The sequence below is a fragment of the Hemitrygon akajei genome, chromosome 1 (genome assembly GCF_048418815.1).
Source record: "Hemitrygon akajei chromosome 1, sHemAka1.3, whole genome shotgun sequence".
In the NCBI taxonomy this organism is placed as follows: domain Eukaryota; kingdom Metazoa; phylum Chordata; class Chondrichthyes; order Myliobatiformes; family Dasyatidae; genus Hemitrygon; species Hemitrygon akajei.
In genome coordinates, this window is record NC_133124.1 from 63,712,690 (window position 1) to 63,734,234 (window position 21,545).

General features: G+C 39.3%; 1 protein-coding gene and 1 long non-coding RNA gene across 2 annotated transcripts in view; one reads left to right on the forward strand and one right to left on the reverse strand.

Annotated features, from left to right (window-relative positions):
- The window catches only part of LOC140727142 (uncharacterized), a 960,223-nt gene that overhangs the window by 385,032 nt on the left and 553,646 nt on the right, over positions 1 to 21,545 (forward strand). The window lies entirely within an intron of this gene.
- LOC140727124 (matrix metalloproteinase-16-like) overlaps positions 1 to 21,545 on the reverse strand; it is a 210,498-nt gene that overhangs the window by 23,886 nt on the left and 165,067 nt on the right. Inside the window, exons 7-8 of the mRNA XM_073044421.1 lie at positions 17,507 to 17,645; positions 3,475 to 3,625 (exon numbers count right to left, since the gene is read on the reverse strand). Coding sequence (XP_072900522.1) covers positions 3,475 to 3,625; positions 17,507 to 17,645 — 290 coding nt within the window. The remainder of the gene's footprint in view (positions 1 to 3,474; positions 3,626 to 17,506; positions 17,646 to 21,545) is intronic.

Genomic DNA, 21,545 nt, shown 5'->3' on the forward strand with positions numbered 1-21,545 from the left:
CACCCATTCACCGCTACCCTTTGCTTTCTATTTGCCAACCAGTTTCCTATCCATGTCAATGTCTTCCCCCCAATGCCATGAGCTTTGATTTTACCCACCAATCTCCTATGTGGGACCTTATCAAATGCCTTCTGAAAATCGAGGTACACTACATCCACTGGATCTCCCTTGTCTAACTTCCTGGTTACATCCTCGAAAAACTCCAATAGATCAGTCAAGCATGATTTACCCTTGGTAAATCCATGCTGGCTTGGCCCAATCCTATCACTGCTATCTAGATATGCCACTATTTCATCTTTAATAATGGACTCTAGCATCTTCCCTACTACTGATGTTAGGCTGACAGGTCGATAGTTCTCTGTTTTCTCCCTCTCTCCTTTCTTAAAAAGTGGGATAACATTAGCCATTCTCCAATCCTCAGGAACTGACCCTGAATCTAAGGAACATTGGAAAATGATTACCAATGCATCTGCAATTTCCAGGGCCACCTCCTTTAGTACCCTAGGATGCAGACCATCTGGACCTGGGGATTTGTCAGCCTTCAGTCCCATCAGTCTACTCATCACCGTTTCCTTCCTAATGTCAATCTGTTTCATTTCCTCTGTTACCCTATGTCCTTGGCCCATCCCTACATCTGGGAGATTGCTTGTGTCTTCCTTAGTGAAGACGGATCTAAAGTACTTATTAAATTCTTCTGTCATTTCTCTGTTTCCCATAACAATTTCACCCAATTCATTTTTCAAGGGCCCAACATTGTTCTTAACTATCTTCTTTCTCTTCACATACCTAAAAAAGCTTTTGCTATCCTCCTTTATATTCCTGGCTAGCTTGCGTTCGTACCTCATTTTTTCTCCCCGTATTGCCTTTTTAGTCAAGTTCTGTTGTTCCTTAAAAATTTCCCAATCACCTGTCTCCCACTCACCTTAGCTCTGTCATACTTCCTTTTTTTTTTAATGCTATGCAATCTCTGACTTCCTTTGTCAACCACTGTGGCCCCTTTCCACCCTTTGAATCCTTCCTTCTCCAGGGGATGAACTGATTTTGCACCTTGTGCATTATTCCCAAGAATACCTGCCATTGCTATTCCACTGTCTTTTCTGCTAGGATATCTGTCCAGTTAACTTTGGCCAGCTCCTCCCTCATGGCTCCATAGTCTCCTTTGTTCAACTGCAACTCTGACACCTCCAAGCTGCCCTTATCCTTCTCAAATTGCAGATAAAAACTTATCATATTATGATCACTACCTCCTAATGGCTCCTTTACTTCAAGATCGCTTATCAAATCCTGTTCATTACATATCACTAAATCCAGAATAGCCTTGTCCCTGGTCGGTTCTCGTACAAGCTGTTCCAAGAATGCATCCCGTAGGCACTCTACAAACTCCCTATCCTGGGGTCCAGCACCAACCTGATTCTCCCAGTTCACCTGCATGTTGAAATCCCCCATAACTACTGCGACATTACCTTTGCCACATGTCAATGTTAACTCCCTATTCAACTTGCACCCAATATCCATGCTACTGTTTGGTAGCCTATAGACAACACCCATTAGGGTCCTTTTGCCCTTACTGTTCCTCAATTCTATCCACACAGACTCCACTTCTCCTAATCCTATGTCCCCCCTTGCAAAGGACTGAATCTCATTCCTCACCAACAGGGCCACCCCACCCCCTCTGCCCACATTTCTGTCCCTACGATAGCACGTATACCCTTGTACATTCATTTCCCAGGTCTGATCTCCCTGCAGCCATGTCTCCGTTATCCCAACAACATCATAGTTACCCATTCGCACCTGAGCTTCAAGCTCATCTGCCTTATTTCTGACACTTCGTGCATTCAGATATAGAATTTTTAGCCCATTTCTCCTCTCTCTGTTTGAATCTCTGCCTATTGTGCTTAACCCAGCTCCCCGAACTCCCATCGGGCTATACGCCCCTAGAGTTTTGTTGTCCTTCCTAAATTTACTTATTCTTTCTGCACATTTAACTCCATGTTCCGTCAGACCATCCCTCTGTACATGAGTCCTCCTTATCACTTGTTCCACCTCACCTTTCTCTACTACACACTTAATATTCCGGAACCGTGTAGTCCCCACCTGTCCTTTATTCTTCATCTCGCTATCCTCTCTCGCATTCTGGATCCCTGCCCCCTGCAAATTTAGTTTAAACCCCCCCAAGAAGCACTTGATGTGGCTATAGGTGGAAGTTTGTTAATTGTAATATGAAGATTTTTTTTACTATTAAGTGTTAGAGACAAATTAGAAGAAAGATTGCTATACAATGATTAATTAGTGTGATGTTAAGTTGGGTCTCTATTTCCAACATAAACAAGAGTTGTGTTGAATGAACTATTTTTTTTACTTTGTAAAGCCAGGACCAATAAACTAATTACATCTATGTAGTACCTCTAAAATTTGTCTACTTTTAACACCTAAAGAGATGTACCTAAGACATGTACCTATGACTCCCGATGAAGGGTTTCGGCCCGAAACGTCGTCACTAACTCCTCCCATAGATACTGTCTGGCCTGCTGAGTTCTGCCAGCATTTTGTGTTTTTACCAAAGACAGAACCATTTCTTCCGACAGAAGAAGGGGCAAATGTGTGTTACTGGTACCTTAAAACCAGTCACTTCGGGCAGGTGGGGCTCGTCAGCTGTGGTTGGCAGCTCATCTAGGAGAAAGCAAACTCTGGTCTCAAACCTCTGCTACCTTGTGGCTATACCCACTCATTGGGAAGGCTTCTGAAGGTAATCCCAAGGGAAAAATCCGGAGCTGGAGTCCCTAAAACAGTCCTACATATGCGATAGATTGAGGGATCGAAGAACTGTTCAATAGTTCAAAGTTCAAAGTAAATTTATTATCAAAGATTTACCATACTCAAGCCTGAGATTCATTTTTGTGCAAGCATACTGAGTAAATCCAAGAAACACAATAGAATTAATGAGTTCAATGCTGACTGGCAACTCGTGTGACATTGTCGGTACCAAACTGTATCGAACTCTGCTGTTCCTTTTGGTTCATCAGATGTGTGGAGAGGGGGAATTTGCTACATGGGCAACAACTTGCTTTCCATAGTGTACTGCCCAGGCTTGTGTACCTAGACAGCTAGGTCGCAATATCCATGGTCAACTCTGACCAATGGAAGCCCTTACTTCACCTCACTTTAACACCTTAGGAGAAAACATCTTGAAAAAAGTATACAAATTATTTAAAGCATCTGCTGACAATTGCTCCACAAAATTTCAAGAGGATTAAGCTTCACGCAAAGCTCAGCATGTGCATTCAGTGATAAGGTAAATAAAACTAAAGAATGATCTGTTGCTTGTGGACCATTGTATAAACATGATAATCCTATTTGCATGATCTTTCTGTATGAAAAAGTTCTCCAGTAAACAAGAATTTCATCTTCACTCACTTGTAACATACACCAGAAGCCATCCAGAACAAAACTCAAATTCACATTAACAACACTCACCTGTCTCCTTTGAAGAAGTAAGTTTTGCCAACATCTTCCCACCACACTGCTGTGTCAATGCCTTGAGAAGGTACTCCACTTCCTAGTTCCACCAAATTCTGAGGATAACCTAATTCCAGTGTAGCTTCCTTGAAGACCCAATACTTACTACCTGTTGAGTAAATGTTCCGATATTAAGAGTTTTTCCAATTTGATATTTGAAGAATAAATTCAAATTAGTCTCATTCATTTGTTTGAAACTTCAAAGGCACAGATTCACTTCCTCCATTGTGGTACTTTCTGAATTTTTGTTAACAATTGCAAGGAGAACAAGCTCATCATTTTTGGCTAATTAAATCTGCACAATTTTGTCTCAAGATACTTCAGCATCCTTAGGCTGGAAAAAAGTTGAATTAACATAAGGTAAATTGCCTTTTTGCTGCTAAAAAGCTGGAATGTAATGGGCAGAAGGAGAATCTTTATCAGAAAATGTGTAATGAAACTATATCTTTAGCAACGTTTTCTCTTCTCCACAAATAATTTGGCAGTCTGTTGGAGAAACAGGGAAATGTGGTGTAGCAGCAGTCGTGCTTCAGTCTCATGGCTTCAGAGATCTGGGTTCACTTCTGACCTTGAAGTCTGCATGATTTCTCTTTGGCTGTGCAGCTTTCTTTTGGGTAGTCTGGTTTTTCCCTCATCCCAAGTACTGGCTTCTGTAAAGTATCCCTAGCTCGGGATTATTTGTGGAGTTACAAAATCATAGATAGTGGTTATTAATTGAAATAAGAACCAGTTGTCTGGAAATAAAACCTGTTCACAACATAACTTTAACTGATGCTTTGGCATCATTGAAACTTATTGATGGATATAGGACTTTGAAACTATGCAGAAGACTTAGGATTACATTAAGGAAGGCATTAAATGGCCATCTCCTCTGTTGACACTTTGTTATAGGCACATCCATGCCATATAATGCACAGCTCAAGACAGATCTGTTTTATCACTTAATATTCAGGCTAGTTGAATATTCGGGGAGCTATTCCTCAACACTAACAAAAGAGTTGAGTGTCTGGAGTGTCTGGAGTTTGTGCTGAGAGGCTTTTGGACCAGCTTCTAGTTTTGAATATTCAAAGGGTTCTGCTATTTGGGATGTGCTGCCATTGAAAATATGTAACTCTGCAAAGTTATTTGTCAGCATCAAAATGTTTAAGTAGGTAATTATAGCTATTGAAACAGTAGTTTATCATTGTCTTTGTGTTTAAGAATTCTAAAACATAGTGAAAGTTTCTCTCTGGAAGATCTGCCACATGAATGGAAATCTTTTATATTTCCATATTATAGTTTCCATGTGGCTCATTGTAGTCAGTCTCAGAAACTCTTCGTATATTTTAATGGCTAGAAGATTATAAAGAAGATTTGATGGGCATGTATTGGAAAGAATAATTTACAGAGAAATAGGAAGGTGATGAGAGAAGTGGAACAAATTGAATTGTTCTCCTAAGGTACAACACCAGATCTACAGCTGTACAGTGGATAGCATTCTGACTGGCTGCATCATCTGATAGGAGGATCTATTGCACAGGATCAGAAAATAGCTGCAGAGGGTTGTAAACTCGGCTAGCTCCATTATGGGCACCAGTCTCCCCACCATTGAGGCTATTGCCAAAAGACAATGCCTTAAGAAGGCCTCAAACTATCCTGAAGGACTCTCACTTGCAGGACATGCCCTCTGAAACACCAAAAAATCTACAGATGCTAAGATGCAGGAAATCCTCATACAAAATGCTGGAGGAACTCATCAGGACAGGCAGCATCTGTGGAACAGTCGACGTTTCAGGCCGAGACTCTCATCAGGACATGCCCTCTGAAACACAAAAAAAACCTGCAGATGCCAGAAATCCAAAGATGCATGAAATCCTCGCACAAAACACTGGCGGAAGTCAGCAGGAGCACCATCGAGTGTCCTGTCTGGCTGCATCATTGTATGGTACAGAAGTTGTAAGGCATTGGACTGCAAGATCCTAAAGAGGACAGTAAGAACTGCGGAGGTCTCCCTCCCCCATACTTGTGATACTTACTGGGAGCGTTGCAGACGAAGTGCCCAAAGCGTTGTTGAAGAGCCCTACCACCCATCCCACAATCTTTTTGACCCACTAATGCCACGAAGGAGGTACAGAAGCAACATGACTACAACTGCCAGACTCTGCAAAAGCTTCTGTTCTCAGGCTGAAAGACTATTGAATACCCTGCCACCTCCGAGGTCTCGTCACTAGGACAGTGAGCTGTTTACTGGTTCTGCGCTTAACTGCATGCATTTTGAATTATATTTTATTAACATATTTACAGTGTAATATTTTGGTTTATGTTGTGTGTGTATGTGCTCTGTGGTCTGGAGGAATGTGTTTCGCTTGTTGGTATATATGTACAGTCAGATGGCAATAAACTGGAACTTGAACTTAAACTTGCATTGCACTGTTCTGCTACCACAAAACAACAATTTTCATGATATTGCTGGTGATATCATGGGTCAAACCCATGACTGACAAGTCCTGGGGTTGAGGCCTGAAGGTTAAATAAGTGATTGGAGAATACTGGGGTCGATACCCAGAGATCAACAAAATCTGGAGAGCAAGGTTGCAGGTTGAAGTCCAGAGCTTAACAGGTCCAGAGGTAGAGGGTGTGTCCAGGCCCAATGTCTATGAATTTGACAGTCAGGGGCCAAGGACTGGAGGTGGTCTGTACTGGATTTGAAAACCTGTTTGCGTGAGAGGGCTAGGGTGGGAAAGGGGCTCGTTTTACTGTTGTCCTGTTTGTTCTATTGTGTTGTGTTATGTTGTATTGTTGTTCTGTTGAACTTCAAGGGCATGGAATGTTGGTGCCAGAATGAGTGGCAACACCTTCAGGCTGCCCCTTGTGTGTGTTGGTTGTTACAACGAACAGCACATTTCACTGAATATTTTGATGTACATGTGATAAGTAAATCTGAAGCTGATTCTGAATATGATAATAAATATGATTCTGATTTAAGGTCGGCATAGATCAGATGGAACAATAGCTTCTGTGCCATGTACAAGGAGAAGAGCCAGACAAGAGTTTAGCTCTTTTTACCATACCAGTAACTGTAATTGGATTACGATGCGGCCTCATATCTGGAACATTTTCTTTACTGATGAGCACTCAGATTTTATTATGTCATAAATATTTTAGCATTTTGTTGCTATCATGTTGTTTTGTTTGCCTGAGGTTCTATAAAGCAAGCTTTGAGTCTTCAAAGTTAATTAAGCATTAATTAATGTAGACATAATGTACTATATGGGACCAAAGAGTATTTTGAAATGGCAGATTTTAGAAATAATAACTGCTATCAAATAGGATATAAAATAGACTTTATCTGAGTCAATAAATGTATATTACCATTGTTCTGCCCTTCTCTATGGTCTTACCCAGCTGGGCAGGTGATCTGTACACAGGAGCCAACTGACAATGGTTTGCATCTAAACCAGTGGTTCCCGACCTGTTTTTGGCCATGCCCCACCTAATCACCTCTAAAATCCTGATGCCCCCTGTGGTGATATATAATTCTTATTATTCAAAAAGTGAACTCCTATTCACCTGGAGGAAGCCTAAAAGACCATTAACTTGGTTTAAACAAGCTTCCAAAGAACATGGCATTCATGAAAGAGAAAAATAAAAGAACCAAAGGACTGTTAAAGTTCTGAGGAAGAAATTACTAAGAAATTGTTAAAAAAAAAGAACATTAAGTGATATTAAAATAATAATAATAATAAATAAATAGAACAATGCCGATTCGTTTCTACAGCATACAAAGACAGATACACCGTTTAAAAGAGATGACGTAATGTACACACCTTCACACCACCAAGAACCGAAAGCTACTGCAAAAAGCAGCATTGGCGCGACCTCGTACGAGTTTCTTACGCGTTTGGACTTGTTCATTCGTTCCTTCCTACATCAGTCAATTCATTAATTTAATTATGAAAGCCATTTGATGGTTGTAATGATGGTGATACACTATATATACAGTACATACGCAATTACACATGTACATACACACAAGTATTTTTATGTATGCATACTGTATATACACCTATGTATTAACTCGCACACACACTCATACTCACACAGACTTACTAGAAAAAATTCACTGTTAATAAATCATTCTCGAATTGCCCCCCTTAAAAATCAAATTACCCCCCTGTGGGGTGTACACCCCATGTTGGGAACCTCTGATCTAAACACAATATTGGCACATTAGAGGAATCAGAGAAAATTAGATGGAAACTTCTTTGTTTTTTTTGTCTGAATCTCAGGTCTGGAGTCTAAAGCTTCATTTCTGTACTCTGATGGATTCCATGTGGGCTATCCTTACCACCAATAAGAATTTCAATGCATTTGACCCTAAGCAACAGACAAGGTGCTGGAGGTACTCTGCAGGTCAGGCAGCACCTGTGGAGGGAAATGGACACTTGACCATTCATCAGGATTGAAAGTAAAAGGGAGGTAGCCAGTATAAAATGCTGGAAGAAAGGAGTGGAGCAGGAGCTAGTAAGAGAGGAGAGGAATAAACAGGAGAAGAAAGGGAGGAGGAAGAAGCCAGGATAAGAAGGTGAGGGAATGGAAAGTTGTACAAGGCAGCAAGTGATAGGTGAAACTAGGTGAGGGGATAGGCAGCTGAGGTGAGAAGCTGGGAGAAATGGGAGGGGGGTAGAAATTACCAGAAGTCAGGGAAATCAATGTTCATACCATCAGCTTGGAGGCTACCCACTCAGAATATGAGGTGTTACTCTTCCAACCTGGAAGTGGCCTCATCATGGCAATGGAGGAGGCGATGTACCAACACATCGGAACGGGAATAGGAAGTAAAATTAAAATGGGTGGCCATTGGGAAAGCACCCCCTTTGTGGCAGACAGAGCGAAGGTTCCTGACAAAGCCGACCCCCATCTACATCAGGTCTCACCAAGGTAGAGGAGGCCGCATTGGGAGCACTGAATACGGTAGATGACTCTGACAGATGTCTGCAGGTGAAGTATGTCTTCACTTCGAAGGACTGTTTAGAGCCCTGTATGATGGCGAGTGAGGAGGTGTAACAGTTACCTGCTTGCAGGGATAAGTGCCAAGAGGGAGCTAAGTGCGGAGGGATAAGTGGACAAAATAGTCATGTAGAGAGTAATCCCTATGGAAAGGGGAAAGAGGGGGTGAGGGAAAGATGTGTTTAATGGTAGGAATCCTCTGAGATGGTGGATGTTAAGGAGAATGATGTGCTGGACGCAAAGGCCCATGTGGTGATAGGTAAAGACAAGGAAATGTCGCTTGTTTATTCCTCCAGCATTTTGTGTGTGTTTGTCTGTGTTTCCAGCATCTGCAGAACCTCTTGTGTTTAGCAATATCAAAACGTCTTTTTACATTACCTCACTCATTTGATTATTTGTACTATTTATGTCGCCCCTTACTGATATATCCCACCATTCAAGACAATTCCGCTGACAGAGATAGTTCTGTTTCAGAGCTGGGCATTAGATTTCTTGTTTTGTTCTCACAAAGCAAAATAAAACGTGTCTTTTTCCAAATACTGCCACTAGACCTGCTGATAGCATTTTAAGAGAATGTACCAACTTATATCTGTTCCTCTGCAAGTGGGTCTCTGCACTCCAGGCAGATGATGCAAAGCTCTGACAGCGCTGGCTGCATTTAACAAACAGAAGAGTGAAATATCTGGGTAAGTTTTCTTCATGCCCTTGTACAACAGATTATGTTGGGCAAAATGCACAGAAGCACTATGGAGAAGGCTAACCACTTTCAGATGCCTGCTTGCACATGCAGCACTTACCTAAGTCCTTGGCGAACCAATGGCTAATTTGCTTTCCTTTCCATTGGGAAACACATTGCTTATACCCTGCAGACTGATGTACACCATTTGACTGCAAAGGTCACACAAGAGGGAAATCCTGCAGTATGGAGGTTGCTGTTTTCAATCCTTTGTGGTATTGAACGCGGAGGATTGAAAACAGCTATTTTAATTGTGCTTGCCAACTAAATGAAATCCGTAACAAAGCCATTGAAAACTGGTGATTCTCTCAAAAGCTGGTAGATTGATCTTACCATTAATACATAAAAATGTTATTGACATTAAAAATCCACATCAGGTTGAAGTGATATCGTTATACACAATGCCATAGTTTGTCAAAGACCACAAGCCTAGTTAGCTGTGTTATTGATCAAAACTTATCAAGTTTCTGGGTGTAAAGAATTAAAACCATGTGTAGTTCTTGAGAGAAACTGCAACCCAGGCTAGAGTTATTATGCAGTGTTAACAGAGGCCCTCAAATGTGCTGAAAAATTGCTCAGCCTATCAAAATTTACTCTCTTGACAAGGCAGAGGTGTAAGAATGAATCTATTCAAATGTGCAGAACTAAAAATATTATCCTGCAGGTATAAGTATACAGAGACAAAGATTGATTAGGGGTAGAGAGAAAGAAATACTGCTGAGAACCATTTCTTGTCACTGCAATATGAAAATGCTGCAAAATTGGTAAAACTCTAGGGAAAGGCTAAAGTTGTGGTTACAAGTTAAACACAAATGAAGTGTAGCAAACTCTGATTCAGTACTTTAAGGAAGCTTTACACCATTCCTCAAAGCATTTCAGATGAAGCTCTTTCTGAACTCTCATTGCTAAAATAATTATCAGGTTGGGCAAACTATTGCAGACCACCCAGTCTCCAGCACAACTCTTTGTCAGGTTAAATCTTGTAATGACTCATGGCTGCAGCCATAACTCAAAAGACATTGCTAGACCGTGGGAACTGCAGCTGCATGAAGTCGCTGAGCTGTTCAGTTTTTTTCCTCAACATCAGCAGAAGGTGCATGTTTGACTGCTCATGGTTAGCAGTTCTGCAAGGAATTTCCTGTCATTCTACTTAATTTTTCTAATGTTCATTCCATCAGACTTGTTATATTTAGAAAGAACTGGCTGTCTTTTAGAAAATGTGTTTGAAGTTGCTCCTAGTCCTGCAGTCTAAGCATCTTTCCTATATCTGATTAATAGTTTAAAGTGGTTTTCTATTTCACCAAACTGACAAGAAGAAAATATCATAATAAACTAAACTGCTACTTGTAACAAGCTGTACTTCAGGACATCTTTGTTGATGTATGGACTTTATCGCAAATGGGCTGCGTGGAGGAGTCGACCCATCAGTAGCCTAATCATCATTAAGCTGGATGACTGATGGGTGTTCTGGATATTTCAGTTTCACTGAAGATTTGTTTTCAGTGGGGGAAGGGAGGGAGGTTTGCCCAAAATAGGGTAGGCCTTTTCAACAGCAAATTTTACAGTAGATAATTAATATAATTGCACATTCCTATCAGTGGAAATAATTGGTGGCTTTAGGTTTATTCAGTAATATTTCCTGTTTTTTTAGCAAAATAATTCAAAACAATATTTTAAAGAACATGCCTTATGTTTTATCTTTACATTGATAACATAGGTTATTGTTACCATGGGTTATTGTCTTGAAATTTTACTCGATGTGCAGTAGAACTATTTGTAGGAAAATAATAGGCTTCTAAGCCCTAACGTGTTTTTCAGGCTCTGAGTTTAGGCTGGCAGACTGCAAGCTTCTCACATCTTTAATGACAATAGGGATTAGTGCTATAGCAACTTGCTTTGATTCATTATTCTTTCAAAAATGTTAAATAACATTTAGTAATAAGCTTCTAAATAAATATTTAAGGAGCCATTAATATCCTTTGTTGCTAAATTACATACAGATGACCCATTTATTAAGTTGGTTTGCATTGCTAGAAAATTATCCATACTGCAACTTATCATAACACAAAGCCTGAACATGTGACAAGAAATGACAGCTGAAAAACTTGTATTTATTAATTTACTTATTTCACATTAATTCAGTGAGAATGATTATTACTCTACATCTCAAGTTTTGGCTGGTGATTTGTGAATTCTGAGGGCAAATTTCTGTTACCCGAACAATAACACAGGGGTCACCTGTAAACCGATTCTTACTCAGATTTCATTTTTACTTTAAAGTAAAGGAATAAACATGGTGGGAGGTATTGGACCCAAAGCTCAGATAATTTAAAGGAAATCAGTATGATGAGAAAGTCTTTACTTATCACAAACATTTCCCTCTTGGCCCTTATCCTTGCAATTTCAATTCCTCTGTCTCTGCCGCATCTGTTTGCAGGATAAGGATTTTCATTCCAGAATGAAGGAGATGTCTGCCTTCTTCAAAGAAAGAGGCTTCCCCTCCTCCACCATCAATACTGCCCTCAACCACATCTCTTCCATTTTGCGCCTATCTGCCCTCACCCCATCAGGGATAGCGTTCCTCTTGAGCTCACGTGCCACCCCACCAGCCTCCACATCTATCACGCAATTCTCTGTAACTTCTGCCATCTCTAACAGGATTCTACCACCAAGCACATCTTTCCCTCACCCCCACTTTCTGCAGGGATCGCTCCCCACGTGATTCCCTTGTCTATTCATCCCTCCCCTCTGATCTCCCTCCTGGCACTTATCCTTGCAAGCAGCACAAGTGCTACACCTGCCCTTACACCTCCTCCCTCACTACCATTCAGGGCCCCAGACAGTCCTTCCAGGTGAGACAACACTTCACCTGTGAGGCTGTTGGGGTCATGTACTATGTCCAGTGCTCCCAGAATGGCCTCCTGTATATCGGTGAGACCCAACATAGATTAGGAGACTGCTTCACTGAGCACCTATGTTCCGTCTGCCAGAAAACATGGGATCTCCCAGAGGCCTCCCATTTTAATTTCACTTCTCATTCCCATTCTGACATGTCTATACATGGCCTCTACTGTTGCGATGAGGCCACACTCCGATTGGAGGAACAACTCCTTATATTCCATCTGGGTAGCCTCCAAACTGATGGCATGAACATCAATTTCTTGAACTTACGGTAATGCCCCCCACCCCTCCTCCCCCCCTCACCATTCCCCATACCTCTTTCCCTCTCTCACCTTATTTCCCTGCCCACCCATCACCTCCTTCTGGTGCTCCTCCCCCTTTTCTTTCTTCCATGGACTTCCCTCCTGTTAGACTCCCCCTTCCCCAGCTCTGTAACTCTTTCAACAATCAACTTCCCAGCTCTTTACTTCACCCCCTTCTCCCTCTCAGTTTCACCTATTACCTTGTGTTTCTCCCTCCCCCTCCCCCCACCTTCTAACTCTGGCTCCTCATCTTTTTTTCTCCAGTCCTGCTGAAGGGCCTCAGCCAGAAATGTCGACAGTACTCTTTTCCATAGATGCTGCCCGGCCTGCTGAGTTCCTCCAGCACTTTGTGTGTGTTGCTTGCAAACCTTTACTTATTATTTATGCTGTCTACAGATTTTAGAAAATTCTAATGGCTTTGTTATTCTGTTTGAACAAGTCATGTATTCAAAGGTAACTTATGATTAAAGAATTGTGAGAAGCAAAATTATTTATGTACGGTGTAAAATACTGCAGATTATTTGTTTTGTTGTGAGGTTCTTTAACACCTTTTCTTGATTGCCTATTTAGATAATATTTAAAATGTGTAAATTAAATGAACTTATACCACTGTTATTAAGCCCCTGTTACCTGTCACCGTTCATCCTGTTGTTTGGATAAAAATCCTTATGAAAGTACAGAGAACAGATTACTCCTAGTTTTATTTCTGACGGTGACTGGTGTTGCAACTCTAACCCTGCATTTGTCTAGAAATACATCTCTGGCTAACAGTGTTAAATGTACTGTATATCAGCATCAGTGTCTTGCACTCTACTTCCCAAATTTACTCCATTGACTATTGCAGAATAAATCTCGGGACCAGGACAGATCTCCCTGACAAGAGATAAATTTTACGGGTTATATCTTTCGCCTTTCTCACCCTTTTTCTAACTGTCACTGCCTTTCTTTCAAGGCCACAACTTTGATCCGCTTTCTCTTTCTACCTGAACCTTTAGCCCCTCCTTCTTCATCTTGCAACAGCCACAAATCCATTGTCTCTAATCTACTGTTATTTTCATCCCTTCTAATCTCTGAATTTGGAGTTGGGTGTGTGAAAAGAACTACTTTTTAAATCATGATGGGGATCAAGATTTTGAAGGGAGAGTTTTATGGCAGATTCTCTGATTTGAGACGCGACCAGTCCACAACGGGGATTCATTAGAAAGGGCCAATAAAAACAGCACAGCAGTCACTCTTGTGAGTGTGCCAGTCTTTAGCCTGATCAGGGTTAGGTGAGATCAGCTTTGGGTGAGGTAACATATCTTGTAAGTTACTCTCTGTCTTATTTGTTCATTCCTCATCTTTTAGAGCATAGTATAGTGAGAATGGCTCTAGGGGCAGTGTTTTGTACTGTGTGCGGGATGTGGGAAGGCTGGGAGGCCGCGAGTCTCCAACATAAACACATCTGCACCAGATTTACTGAACAGCAACTCTTAAGAGAACGTATTAAGTAACTGGAATTGCATCTCAATGACCTTTGGCTCATATGGAAGAATGAGGAGGTGCCAGACAGGAGCTACAGGGAGGTAGTCACCCCTAGGTTGCAGGAGACAGGTAACTGGGTGGCCGTTCTCCTCAATAATAAGTATATAACCTTTGATACTACTGAGGGGGATGCCTACCGGGGACTAGGTCTCTGGCACTGAGTTTGGTGCTGTGGCTCTTAAGTGCAGAGAGCCGAAGAGGACTGCAGTGTTGATAGAAGATTCTTTAGTCAGAGGAACAGAGGAGAGGTTCTGTGGGTGTGATAGAGACACCCAGACTGTATGTTGTCTCCCTGGTGCCAGGAGCAGGGATGTCTCAGATCATGTCCACAGCATCCTCAAGGGTGAGGGTGAGCAGCCAGAAGTCTTGGTACATGTGTCTAGGCAAAGTGAGGAGGTCTAGAAGAGAAATTTTAGGGAGGTAGGTAGAAAGGTGACAAGACCTTTAGGATAGTAATCTCTAGATTGCTGTCTGTGCCACTTGCCAGTGAAGGTAAGAATAGAATCATTTTGCAGGAGAAAGAGTGGCAGAGGAACTGGTGCAGGGGTTCAGATTATTCGGATCTCCTCTGGGGAAGGTATGACCTATACAAGAACACAAGAAGTCCAATAGCCTTGAAAGCAAGTTGGCTTGAGTTTTTCAATGGGTTTAAATTAATTTGGCAGTGGTACAGGAACTGGAGTGATAGTGCTGAAGATGAGATGGTTGATTTACAAACAGAGACAGTGTGTAGTGAGACTCATAGCAAGGAGAGGCTAGGGCAAAATTGCAGTCAACAGGATGACTTCAAAGGGCAGACGAATTTGAAAAGGCTGAATATAGGATTAAAGGTGTTATACTTGAATGCACGCAGTATATAGAATAAGATCGATTATCTTGTAGCACAGTTTCAGATTGGCAGATATAATGTTATAGGCATCACTGAACCATGGCTAAAAGAGGATTACAGCTGGGAAATTAACGTCCAAAGATAGGCAGGAAGGCAGAGGAGGTGGCGTGTCTCTGCTGGTAAAAATGAAATTAAGTTGTTAGAAAGAGGTGACATAGGATCGGAAGGTGTTGAATCATTGTGGGTAGAGCTAAGGAACTGCAAGGGTGAAAAGATACTGATGGGCACTATATACAGACTCCCAAACAATAGTAAGGATGTGGCTTACAAGTTACAATGGGAGATAGAAAATGCATGCCAAAGGGGCAATGTTACAATAGTCACAGGAGATTTCAATATGCAGGTACAATGGAAAAATCAGATTGGTGTGAAATTGTAAGAGGGGTAATTTCTAGAATGCCTATGAGATGGCTTTTAGAACAGCTCGTGGTTGAGCCAACTACGAGATCAGCTATTCTGGATTGGATGTCCTGCAATGAACTAGAATTGCTTTAGAGAGCTTAAGGTTAAGGAACCCTTAGGGATGAGTGATTATAATATTATCACATTCACCCTGAAATTTAAGAAGGAGAAGCTAAAGTCAGATGTATCAGTATTGCAGTGAAGTAAAGGAAATCAGAGGTATGAGAGTGGAGTTGGTTAGAATTGATCGGGAAAAAAAACACTGGCAGGGATGATCCCAAAGCAGCAATGGCTGGAATTTCTGTAAGCAATTTGGAAGGCACAAGATATATACATCCCAACAAGGAAGAAGTTTTCTACAGGCATGATGCCACAACCATGGGTAACAAGGGAAGTCAAAGCCAACATAAAAGTCAAAGAGAAGGCATATGATAGAGCAAAAATTAATGGAAAGTTAGAGGATTGGGAAGCTTTTAAATACCATTAGAAGGCAACATATAAAGTTACTAAGAAGGTAAAGATGGAATATAAAAGTAAGCTAGCAAATAATATTAAGGAGGATACCAAATATTTCTTCAGATACATAAATTTTAAAAGAGAGGCGAGATATTGGACCGCTGGAAAACAATGCTAAAGCGGAAGTAATGGGGCAAAGAAATGGCAGATGAACTGAATAAGTATATTACATCAATCTTCACTGTGGAAGACACTAGTTGTATGGTGAAAGTTCCATATGTCAGGGGTCATGAAGTGTGTGATGTTACCATTACTAGGGAGAAGGTTCTTGGGAAACTGAAAGGTCTGAAGGTAGAAATATCATGTGGACCAGATGGTGAATGCACCAGGTTTCTGAAAGTGGTGACTAAAGAGACTGTGGAGGTATTAGTAATGATCTTTCAATAATCATTAGATTCTGGAATGATTCCAGAAGACTGGAACATTGCAAATGTCACTCCACTCTTCAAGAAGCAAGAAAGGCAGTAGAAAGGAAATTATAGGCCAGTTAGTATGACCTCAGGATAGGAAGATATTGGAGTCAATTGTTAAGGGTATGGTTTCAGGGTACATGGAGGCACATGATAAAATAGCTCATAGTCAGCATGGTTTCCTTAAGGGAAAATCTTGCCTGACTAATTTGTTAGAAGTTTTTGAAGAAATAAAAAGCAGGATAGACAAAGGAGAATCGATTGATGTTGTGTACTTGGATTTTCAGAAGGCCCTTGACAGGGTGCTACACATGAGGCTGTTTAACATAAAGGATTCTAGCATGGGATAAAACAGTGGCTGATTGGCAGGATGTAAAGAGTTGGAATAAAGGGAGCCTTTTCTGGTTGCTGCCAGTAACTAGTGGTGTTCCACAGGGGTCTGTGTTGGGACAGATTCTTTTTACGTTATATGTCAATAATTTGGATGGTGGAATTGATGGATTTGTTGCAGTTTGCAAATGATATAAAGATAGGTGGAGGGGCAGGTAGCTTTGAGGAAATAGAGGGGCTACAGAAGGACCTAGATAGATTAGAAGAATGGGGAAAGAAGTGGCAGATGGAACATAGTGTCAGGAAGTGTATGGTCATGCACTTTGGTAGAAGAAATGAAAGGTTGCATATTTTCAAAAGGAAGAGAAAATTCAAAAATGTGAAATGCAAATTGATTTGAGAGAGTTTGTGCAGGATTCCTTAAAGATTAATTTGCAGGTTGAGTCTGTGGTGAGGAAGGCAAATGTGATGTTAGCATTCATTTCAAGAGGACAAGAATATAAAACTAAGAATGTAATGTTGACACTTTATAAAGATTCTGGTGGAGCCTTGCTTGAAGTATTGTGGAATTAGTGAGTTGCTCTGACTTAGAGTGAGCAAAGATATGGAGGATTGAGTGACTTCATTGTGAGAAATATAATTTGCATCTAACAACAATTAAGAAATTAAATAAATAATATTTTGTTAGATTCTAAAACCTACAACTAAACAATCAAATTCAGATTATTTGATTTGTTAATATATTCCATTGTACAACTATAAGTAAACAACTTTTGCAGCACATAGCCAAATTTAATTCAAAATTTCTACTGTGTGAATTATAATTTAGAATAATGGTTAAATAACTTTGTTGAAAGCACTATTAAATGTAATTAACATAAAACTATATGCAGGTACTCATTACAAAGATCTTCCAGGCATTTACAAATTTTTGTTTGATTGTAGACAATGCAAATAGCTTTTGCACTCAAACCAAAAATTCACACATTACCTTTGAAAAACACAAATTTTCCATCAGGCCGTTCGTAAACTGCATCAATATTAGAGGGCAAACCTCTCCAGAAATAGGCAATTTGCATGGGATAACCATCCAAAACTTTGTTGTTACGAACTCGCCAAAACCATTGGTCCTGTAATTGAAAGTTTATTGGTTAAATATAACTATTCACCAGTGCATGTCTTCACTGTGTTTAAAAACTATGCATTTGACAAGGTAAACAAGCGAGAAAACAAAAAGGCATGAAGGCTTTTCATGATGATGCTTGAATACAAAATTATATATGCTTTTGATAAGACCTCAGTGGGTGTATTATACAAAGCTTTGATCTCCTTACCAAAAGAGGATATTGTTGCCAATAACAGGTTTTCTTTAAGAGGAGAAATTGAATAGAATAAGTCTGCATTTTGTAGTCTAGAAAATGAGAAAAGATCATATTGTGACTAACTAAAATGTTAACAGGCTGATAGGGTGGATGTAGGGAAGATGTTTCCTGAGCTGAAAGTCTAGAACTGGGCCATACTGACTCAGAATAAGATGTATACTCGTTAGGAATGAGACATGGAGACATTTCCTAACTCGGGGGTACTGAATCTTTAGGAATCAAGTCATTCAAAAGAAAGACTGATAAATTTCTAGATACTGAGGGAATTAAAGGAGATTGGATAAATGCAGGAAATATATCAGTTGTGATCCTGGCAAATTACATAGAGGGGCTGAAGGGAAAATGACCCATCCCTACTTTTGTTTTTTTTTAAATTCTTATGTTCTTACTTACAAATGCTGGTCATTTGAAATAAAGGAAACTGTATCTAACTGAGAGAAAAATTGATAAATGGGAATTCCATTTTATGACACATAAAAATAAGACTGGCAAGAGCAAAATAAGCAGAAGAATGGAAAATGCTTGTAATAAACTTTTCGTGTAGCATAAATTTTTATAAGCCATTTAATTCATTCATTTTCTTCATAATACATGTTTCCCTGTATCATTTGAAATGATTGACATCTTTTCAGATGTCATACAGTATCTGATTTCAGTTATATACATTATGTTACCCTTTTATTGTACTTGATGTGGGTTTATATGTTTTTTGGTTTTGACTTATTATTTACAGGTACTTTGTTTCGTACCTTTGTAAAAAGTGTTATTTGTTGCATCAATGACATAAATATAATTAAAACTTCCCTTTAGTGCATTAAAATTTTTTCCCAGTTTTGACCAACTCAAATTTAAAAATATAGAAGTAGGTTTTGTATTCATGTACTTGTCCTCCACTTCATTGATAAATGGTGGATTGAATATTCTCTAATAGATTAAAAAGCCCAGTTTATACTTACACTTTTCCCACTTACTTCACAATTATATGCTATCATCCAAAATCAAAATGACACTAATTATTGTAATAAGTCATGGAAGGCAGAATTCCGATGATTACTTAACTGATATATTTTTATACTAATTTTCACAGAAAATTTAGATCCACAAATAATATTTTAAATTATTTCTAAACACTAAAGTTGAGTACAAAGATTGGAAAATAACTTAATAGTCACATAGAAATCAAATGACATTAGCAGCAATATTTTATTAATATAACAGTTTTACCATGTTCTTAAGTTCTTTTACAATTTTATCGTATTGCTACAGCTTTCTGAAAAATGCATTCACATATTTTTTCAAGAATTCTAATATCGTGTTCAACACTATTTTAACTGCCTCATCACCCAGTAGCATCAAACAATATGAAGAGCAGGAAGGGCATGGTATCAACAATGATTACTTTCAAGAATGCTTTATTATGCACCTGAATATTATGGGATAAATAATTTGTGAGGGCCAAGATTTTAGTGGGACCACTACACCTGCCCCATCTCTCTCTAACCCCCCCACCCTCTCACCCCCTTCAGTCTCTCTACCACCCCTCCACTCCAGACCATACTGGTGGTGTTCTAGCCATCTGAAAGACTTAGAAATGAGGTCAAGTGATGGACAGATACCTAATGTAATTAAATATAAAGACAGGTTGGTTCTGAATGGTTTTATTTGGAATAGTGCATAAATAAATAAACAAATGCTCCATAAACATAATACAGTGTATACTGCAACACACACACACACACACACACACACACACACACATATATATATATATGTATATATATAGATGTGTGTATATATATATATATATATATATATATATATATATATATATATATATAGATATACATACACATACATTATATATACTGTTTCCCTGCATTGTCTAAAAGTCAGTCTCATTTTAAAATTTAATAGCCTGCAGGTATAATTATTGTTCTTTGCTTTGGTTGTGTGGTGAATTTTGCAATACCAGGCTTGACCAAGCTATGGTTGATATGGCTTGCAATGACTGATATTGTAGGCAACAAATGAATTTATGCCATACATGCTTTTGTCAGATTTTTGTCTATTTTTGTTGGTTGCTTAAGTCAGTGGGGAATTTCATTAATTCTTTCAACAATATTATTTATTAACTACTGATGCATGTAAGAACTTCAAGTATTATCTGAAAGACACTCTTCTTCAATGTTATAGACCTCATGAGGCAGCATAAAATTGACAGTGCCTCCTTAACTGAATTAAAATAGGGTTTTTAATCTCTGAAGCATTGAAGAGAACATAATGTGCCAATGTCAGTTCTTTCCCCAATGCACAGGGTCTGAAAACTTAATCTTGCAGAAAACCTTGTACTACACATCCTTCTAAATAATTAATTGCTTTGCAAAGTATGCTGTCTATGTGTTACAAAATGGATTCGTATATTAGACATTTATGTAATCTCCAAGCAGCTTAGAGACCTCACCCAAATACTTCTGCTTGGCGTTTTGTCAGTATTAAATTAAAATAAACAATCTTACAGTCATAAATGTATTTTAAATGCAGTCTATGAGCAAACCTTAAAATGTTAGTCATGAATTACTTTGCTGGAACTCTAAACATATAAAAGTGTTAATAAGGGCATGGCTTATACAATCACAGTCTTGTACAGCTGGCAACACAGGTAGAAAATATAGAGGGAAGTTAAGGTCTCATATCTATCTACAATACTTACAAGTGCTTCAAAATGAGTTCAGCAAAATGACAAATAGTTGTATATATTGGACACAGCTAATTTGGCTGACTTTGCTCCCTTCTTATGCCTAGAAACTGGATAGACCCATTTCTATTGCTTTGAATTGTGATCCATCATTTGAGTTGTTAAGGTATGAAGTGAATCTGTGATTTTCCCAGTGGAATCTTGATAAGATTTCTGTACATTGTTTTGTACTTTCAGGAAACAAATAAATGTTTGAAGTACAAATAATCAGACATCAAGGTATGTATTCCATAAACCTTTTATGACTAGACATATTCTTTAATTCTATTCCGCAATACACAGAAAATATGCTATCTCAAAGAAAGGGCATTATTGTCATAGAGGTTAAAGGGATTTCTGGAGCAGTTAAGAATAGTGTCTGTGTGGCTATGGAAATCCACTTGAATACTTCTGTATAGCTCTTATGGCACTAAATTTAATCCTTTATTTCTTTGAACAAAATCTTTTGAACAACATCAGTTTGGTACTTCCTATTCTTATATCTGTATTTACAGTCTTGGAAGGCAGCTTTGCAAACTGCCTGCCAAGATTGTAAATATAGGATACAAATAAACAAATCAAATAATAATCCTAATAGATTTGGCCACATGTGTATCTCTGAGCTACACTGTACAATGGAGAGGAACCACGTTACAGTTAATGTTTCTCTTACAGACAGATGGCAGAAGTGGACTATTGGGATTAGTGTGCTTATTCATTCAGACAGTGATGTGAGAGGATTTTCTAAAATATTTATCCATTATGCACTTTAAAGCTGTAATACAGAATACAGAATATAGAATGGAATGTAACCACACCTTAAACTCAAATGTTGACACAGGTTTTGAACCATCTTAGTTGCAAGGGCTATTCTTGTACACCATTACTTTAACAGTCATAGAGTGATAGCAGTA